The sequence below is a fragment of the Gossypium hirsutum genome, chromosome A01 (genome assembly GCF_007990345.1).
Source record: "Gossypium hirsutum isolate 1008001.06 chromosome A01, Gossypium_hirsutum_v2.1, whole genome shotgun sequence".
NCBI classification, from domain to species: domain Eukaryota; kingdom Viridiplantae; phylum Streptophyta; class Magnoliopsida; order Malvales; family Malvaceae; genus Gossypium; species Gossypium hirsutum.
The window spans coordinates 113,958,261-113,966,206 of NC_053424.1; the positions used below are offsets into that span (position 1 = coordinate 113,958,261).

Sequence of the window (7,946 nt, forward strand, 5' to 3'; positions counted from 1 at the left end):
AATTGAGAAAAGTATAAATTGAGGGGTTAAATTGTGAAATAAATAAAAAATATGGGCTGCTAGGGGCACTATGGTAATTCGGCCTAGCATGGGTTAAATTGAATTTTGTGAATTTCATGTATTTGTGGAATAATGACTAAATTGAATAGATGTGAAAGTTTAAGGGCTAAAGTACAAAAATGCTCAAATGTATATTTTGGATGAAATTGAATGAATAAGTGATTAAATGAGTTAATTTTGAATACATATAGATTAGAAAAAAATAAACTCGGACTTAGATCGAGGCAAGAACAAAGTACTTGATTAATCGGCTAGTTTTGTTGTTTCTACGACCGAGGTAAGTTCATAGGTGTTAATTTCATTATAAATGGATGTTATATGCTTTGATATTGCATAAAATGTATTTATGAGATTGCGGATAATGTTTGGAATTGGGAATACAACTATACAGAAGTGTTTGACGATGAAATCGATAAGCGAAACTTCCCAGTTAAACCTTAGGTATAATTATGATGCTAATGTAATATCATTAAGTTAATGCATTGGCTTCGGGTCATGATATCGACACTTTGGGTGCGAATAATACCTTTATTTGGCTACGGGCCATGATATAGGCATTTTGAGAAAAGTTATCTTGATTTGGCTACGGGCCATGGTATAGGTACTTATCTATTGCGATTCTTGAGTATCTGACTTTTAACCCTAATGATTCAACTGATAAATAAATGTTGTAGTTGAGAAAGAGGTTAGTACGAGGTGATACAGGTATGTATGGAATATATTCAAGTATTACATTGAGAAATTTTAATGAAATGGTATTTAATTATGTTTGAGACTTGAATATGGTTTGTGTTAATGTAATGTTGATTTGGTAATGTGCAAATGGTTGAACTATATTATTTGATGAATGGAATTGCTTAACTACGAACTTATTAAGCTATGAAGCTTACTGTGTGTTATTTGTCTATGTTTTATAGATAGTCAAAGCTAGCTTGGACTCGGGGATCGTCAGGAGCATTGTCACACTATCGATCATTTTGTTGGTACTTTGAAAGCTTTGTATAAATGGTATATGGCATGTATAGGCTAGTGTGATTTTGGTATGTTTTGAGTTATAATGTTAGCCATGTGATTTGGTTTGTTAATAATATAAATGTTAGTATATTTTTAGCCATATAAGTTGGCTTAAGTTATGTGCTTAATATATGATACATGAGATGTATATAATGCCTTATGTGTTCTGGCTTGATTATGTAGTGCTGAAATGGTAAGATTTGTGGCATGAAATAGGTGATAAAGTGATGATGAAATGCATTTAGAAGTTATACAAGTTTAATGATTTTTGGTGTGTTTTGGTTGTGGAATTGAGTAGTTGAAATGATTGTGTATAGATGGCATGATATGTGTATAAATTGGCTGGTTTTGGTTGCTTATAAATGTCTTGAAATGGTACAATTTAGGTTAATTTGTATGCATGAGATAAGGGTGGCAAATTGGCTTTTCAAATGGCGTATTTTTGTCCATACAGATAGAGAAACGGGTGTGTGTCTCAGCCGTGTGCGACACACAGCTATGTTACACGGCCATGTGTCCCCTAGGGTACCCTTTCGAATTAAGGCAATATACCTTACAATTTTGACACTGCCTAGACACACGGGAGTGTCTACTGGTCGTGTGAGACACACGGGCTAGTACATGGGCGTGTGGCCGGCCGTGTGACCCAACTCAGTAACCTCCCTAGTTTTCTCACGGCCATGGCACACGGGCGTGTCTTCGACCGTGTAGTACAAGTTAGTATGTATGCCCTGTTTTCACACGGCCTGCGCCACGGGCGTGTTTGGTGGTCGTGTGAGGTACACGGCCTGTTCACACGGGCGTGTGACCTATGATTTCATGAAATTTTTCTAAGTGTTTGGAAATTTTTATGTGTAATCGGTTTAGTCTTGAACCACTCTTAAGCATGTATTAAGGTCTCATAGACCTATTTAAGGGACTTTGTGTATGTGAATGATTGATATGCGATATTGAATATTTGATAAATGTTATATTGTCCGATAATGCCTCATAATCCTATTTCGGCGACGGATATAGGTTAGGGGTGTTGCAGTTTGAATGTGGTATTTTGGATGTTATTCTAGTGAATTATGTGCAGGTTATAGATAAGTGCCATTGTGAATCATGCATGTATGTGGAAAAATGTTAGGCTTGTTGTTGTGATTTATAGTTCACTTTTGGTGCTACACGATCGTGTGCCACACATGGTTCCTTGACACGACATCAGGCTGTTACACGAGTTAGCACACACTCATGTGACCTGTTAAATTTTATGCTTGCATAATTGCACGTGGCCATAGCCTATTACACGGCCGTGTGACAATTTTTAAATAATTGCACTTTTGACCCACACGGCCTCAGTGAGTTACACGGTTTGTTCGCGCAGTTGTGTGACTCTAGTCTTACACGGGGTCAGTCTGTTACACAGTCTGCCCACATAGCCGTGTGTCCCATCTTTGCATAGCCTCAACCTTTCACATGGTCAGGGAACACGGCCGTGTGACCCCTATTTACAAAATTTTTCCATCTTTTTTTTTTTGGTTTCAAATTTATCTCTGATTGATGTCAAGTTAATTTAAAGCTTTCTCGTAAGCTTGATTTAAACCCGAATTTGGTTGTATTGCGTGTTATGCTTGATCATATGTGATAAATTGAGATTGAATTGGAAATTTGAACTATGAATTGCATGTAAATGTTTTGTATTTATCTATGGCATTCTATTACTCGGGTTCGACGACCGAACTCGGTAAAAAGTGTTATAATATCATCTCTTTCTGATACAATACTTAGAATTACCTATAGCCCCTCCCCAACCCTTAAACAGGAGAATAATGTGTTCAGTGCACTCGAACTCATGTCTTCCTATATTGACAGTAATATCGATGCTAGTCGAATTAAGACTCAACCAGCTTATACAATAAACTTATAGAGCAACTTACTTACCTATTAGGTTGCCTTTGTATTTTATTAATTTCATAGATTTTTCCATCCACATACAAACATTTAAAATAAAGTAAATTGGCATTTATCAACTTACCCGTCCTACTTCGGTAATTTTTAATTATTACTCCATCATGAATCAATTTCATATTAATTTTGTCACATCCATGTATATCATACGTGTTTATTAGCTTCAACTTAAAGCTTAATTAATCATTTCCATTGATTACTCTAAAATCACTATTATTAAAACATATTTCAATTAACCAAGTTAACACTTAACTCTAATTCATCCTTCACTAATCCTTCACTATTATACCAGTGAATTATCATGTTGCAAGATGATTGTCAGTTTACTATAAAAAAAAATTAAAAGATAAGACCTTTTCATCATAATTTGAGTTTAAATCACATTAATTATAATTCACTAAAAGAAAAATAAAACAAATACATACGAATAGTATTTCAACCATATTAAAAACTTGCTACCTCTAAACATGCTCTCTCAATCAACGTCAGATCCTTTACATTTTGTTAAATCCAAAGAAATTTTTTCCTTAATCAAGGGAAAAAAATTAATAATTTATATTCAATAATATAAAAAATTAATACTAAAATTAAATATTAACAATAAATAAATACTAGCCTGAATAATAAATTATGAAAATAACATATCCATACCTTCCAAAGCATATGATTTGAATTTAAGGTAAAAGAAAGAAATTTGGAGAGGCTTTTGGGTGAGAAACTCGACAACAATGAGACGTAATTTTTGTTTGCGTAAAAAAAAAAAAACAAATAAGGGAGAGGTATTTATAGGCACAGTAAAAGAAATGATTGTAAAGAGCTCCGCACTCATGGGAAAATTTGCCACAAGTCTCTGTCATTTCAAAAATTGAAAATTTAATCCCTGTACTTTTATTTATAGAATTTAGTTTCTTTATTTTTTATATTTCAAAATTTAGGTTCAACTGTTAACAGTTTTGACTTTATTTTTTTGTTAAATTCAAGTTAATTACAAAGTTATTTTTTTAATTATATGACTACTAAGTGAGTATTTTTTTATTTGAAAAAAATCACAACAACGAATTGAAGAGATAAAAAAAACTTAATAATGTTAATAATTGGACTTATATTTTTTTATAAATCTAAAATGTAAAGAGACTAAATTCTATGAAATATAATTTAACGATTAAATTCCTAATTTTCGAAAAGTATAGTAGCTTGTGGCATATATTAACGTAATTACAATTAAAAAGCATAGTGATCATCGTTAAATGCAGATGCATTAATTTGTTTTACAAGTAACTTAATACCTCTAATGTTGAGGTCATTGAATTTGTACTAAATGAACTTTTAACATACTTATTTAGTAATTATTTTTTCACTATATTCAAATGAAAACCTACAAACAAGTATCACAATAGTGGATGAAAATTAAAGAAGTCTTAGAGTATGAAGTTGAAAAAAAAAAAAAACTAAATGTACTAAGTTGAAAAGAGGAGTCAAATTCAGGACCAAATGGGCACTTAAGCCATTATGATTTAATAACGTTTATAAGGATGAACCTCATAAGTTCATTTTAATGAAGTTAAAAAATTATGCAAACATTTAGTTTTATCATTTTATATCTAAAACTAAGAAACATTTTCATTTGTGATGTGTGTTTTTTTTAATAAAAAAAAAGTAAAATGTTTTAGATTTTTTATTCATGAATTACTTTTGTTTCCTTCATTGTTTTATAATATATGTTTGAATTTGGTAATTATCTTTTTCAACAATGTCATCTCCAAAAGTGTTCATGAATATTTTTAATTATTCATTAGCATATTCAATTATACATCGATGAACATGTTCCTTTAATATTCGTAAACAAATTCATTTGATTTAAAGTGAATATGAATACACATAATTTTAAATAAATTGAGCTTTGAACTCAAATTCGAATTCTTAAAAAATACAAATCAAACACAAACAAACTCAAAAATAAATAAATGAACAAGCACGAACGGAAAACGGTTCATTTAAACTTGGTTCATTTACAATCTAATTGGTTTGGTGATTGTAATAATTAAGCTATACCAAATTTAGTTTGATCATGAAAATCTTGGTTCTTGGAATTCGAAGGCTTATTATCGAAACCATCAAAGTCGATCTTCTGCAAAAGCTTGGGAACTCCCATTTCTACGTCAAAATTTTTGGAACCAGTCTCGCTATCTCCATTGTCATCTATAACTGAAAGCCCAGTGTCATCTTCTGATGTCCATGCTCTGAGATTGATCAACGAAGGTGAGATTTTTGAAAACAGTACTTGTCTGAAGTTGCTCAATATGCCTTTGTTGAATGGGTTTTCCTTCCTATCATACCGATACCGGAAGCTCTCATACGTGGTCTGAAATCAACCAATTATTTATTTATTTAACCTTTTACCGGTAAAAATATTATGACAAATTAGTCTCTATACATTAGATGAAAGAGTAAATTGATTTTTTTTGTTAAATTTTTTTATCAATTTGTACCATTTAAAAACTGTTGTTGACAAATAACTAAATAGTGAACGTATCATGTCATATGTACCTCATGTTAATATATAATCAGTTTTTAATAGCGAAAATGGATGAAAAGTTTTAACAAATAAATTAGTTTACACCTTTTTTTTTTTAATTTAAGTACAAAGATTAGTTTAGCCATTTTCTAATAGAGTGAGTAAAATGAAATCAACTCTTAATACAAATATTCTTTAAGATACTTTACCGCATTTAACCTTCATATATATATAGAGAGAGAGAGAGATGAGGGAGGGAATTAAGGGAAAAAAGAAGAAGAAGACCTGATTAGTGGAAATGAGGTAGAAATGGAAAACTGTAAGGCCACCAACAAACCAGACGACAATGAAGCAATAGAGTATAAGAATAACTGATAGTATATCACGAGATATGGCAGTCCAGAAGCTCGTGCGTTGTCGAAGAATATTCACCCAAGAGCACGTGAAGACGTATATGCACAAGGCAGTGGATGATGATATGAAACAAATGAAGAATGAGTAGTTGCGCTGCAAATCATTCATTAATTTGGTTTTAAACAAATGAAGAAAGGGTAGATGAAGAATGAATCATTATAAAGGAACTTACAGCTCCGATGCATTGACCGACCCATGGACAATGGTGGTCAAACCTCTGGACGCAATTGTTGCAAATGGAGCAGTGAGAGGCACGGGGGGATCGATATAACAAGCAAGTTTCACAAAACTTCACTTGAACCGTTTCACCCGTCTCCAATTTCACTTCCTTAATCCTCGGTAGTCTCAGGGTTCCAGTCTTACCATTCGCCCAATCAAATGAAGTTGACTTGCACAGATCATCATCATCTGATGATGCTTCTGGTGGTTTTGTATTTCTGGGTATTATTCCAGGATCTCCAAAGCTTGTCAGAAATAAAAAACCTAAATCCTGCAAAAACAACAATCTTTTCAAATTTACTAAACAATCAAGGACCGGAGAAGATATAATATTAACCCAAATTTAATTTTTTTACTACTACTACTACTACTACTAATAAAGCTGTATAAAATCTTTTTACCAACCAAAACAGTGAGGATGAGTCCCCCAAGCAATATTTGATGGTTAAAAATTGTATCTTGGGGCTTGATATGCAACGCCATCTTTATACAGAAGGCAATTGCAGGGCATCCAATCAAAAACGACGTTAAGAAAAGTGATGAAGCATCGGGGCCAAGTATAATTCTTCCTCCACAACAAAATTTCTGAAATTGAAAAATGTATTCTTTCATTAGCACATAAAAATACCGAATTTATAATTGTATCATATAAGCTGCTATACTCAAAATAGTCAATTTTTTCAACCCTAAAACCATTTAGATAGTATCTAAAGCATAAATGTTTAGGTACCATCCCCTCATGGGATTTAACCAGATTTTGCAAAATGATGCTATGGGGTACCTCGTCATCTTTTCAGCCCTCTTTTATTTCGCACCATTGCATACATACTTTATGAAAAAAAAGGAAAATGGCATGAACAATGTTAAAAGTTCATTAATCAAAAGGAAAAAAAAACCTTTAAATATGCATAAATAAGAAGAATATGATTGAAAAAAAAGAAAGAAAGGGAAGTTGAAGAAGGATGAAAAAGAATACATTATTTCCTTTCCAAACTTGATAACTCCTTTTCGGAGTGGAATTGGGAGGGGAGGGGTCAATTTCAATGGAAGAAGAATCATAAACTTGGCTTTTGCTCGTTCTCATGCTTCTCTTTGTACGGTCTTTCAATTCTGTTGAATGCATGACCCAAGGTACGTGGTAATGGGAGACAAACACCCACAAAGAGGAAAAAAATGAACCTTAATTACAAAAACCAAACAAAATTGAAAAGGGTCAAAATGGCTTTCATTGTTTTCCTAACATAGGAAAGCCAAAGGACAAAGGATACCAAACGCTTCGTTAGCGTTTGCTTTTCTTGTCTCTCTTTCAACTTCCCTTATCAACAGTTGTTGGTTTACCAGATCGGTCCTCACAACTTTTTCCTAACGAACTTTTTCATGGGTCCTCAAGATTTCTAAATTCAAGCGAGCTTTCCGCAGCCGAAACTAGTTTCTTTTTTATATTCCTTACCCTTACTTTTTATTGTTTTCAACCCTCTATGCTCCTCAACTAACTCATCACTATTTTTTATTGGTTAACTCTCATTATCAATCCATCTATTTCTCTCTAAATAAAATTTTATTAATAATATAATGTTTTTAATTTGCAAAAGATAAACGCGAATTTTGGAGTATTATTACATGTGAAGATCCATTAGCAACTCAGAATGTACGTCGAAAAGGTGGTGTGTGTATATATATATATCTCTAAAAATAAATCCCTTAGATTTATAACGACAAACTAGTTATGGTATATATTGAATATCTAAAAATAAATCCATGCACAAACTAGTTA

General features: G+C 32.4%; 1 protein-coding gene across 1 annotated transcript; it reads right to left on the minus strand.

Annotated features, from left to right (window-relative positions):
• Positions 1–4,899: 4,899 nt before the first annotated feature.
• LOC107921896 (probable protein S-acyltransferase 1) lies at positions 4,900–7,542 on the minus strand. Its single transcript, XM_016851716.2, has 5 exons — positions 7,149–7,542; positions 6,578–6,757; positions 6,126–6,443; positions 5,825–6,046; positions 4,900–5,386 (listed from the first exon to the last, which is right to left on the minus strand). Exons 1-5 carry the CDS (start codon positions 7,293–7,295, stop codon positions 5,066–5,068), a joined length of 1,188 nt encoding a protein of 395 aa, XP_016707205.1. The 5' UTR covers positions 7,296–7,542; the 3' UTR covers positions 4,900–5,065.
• Positions 7,543–7,946: the final 404 nt, after the last annotated feature.

Coding starts and splice junctions, on each gene's coding strand:
- LOC107921896 (XM_016851716.2), bottom strand. CDS start 7,295: ATGCATTCAACAGAATTGAAAGACCGTACAAAGAGAAGCATGAGAACG. Junction 6,758..7,148: donor AAGTTTGGAAAGGAAATAAT/GTATTCTTTTTC, acceptor TTTCAATTTCAG/AAATTTTGTTGTGGAGGAAG. Junction 6,444..6,577: donor GACTCATCCTCACTGTTTTG/GTTGGTAAAAAG, acceptor TTGTTTTTGCAG/GATTTAGGTTTTTTATTTCT.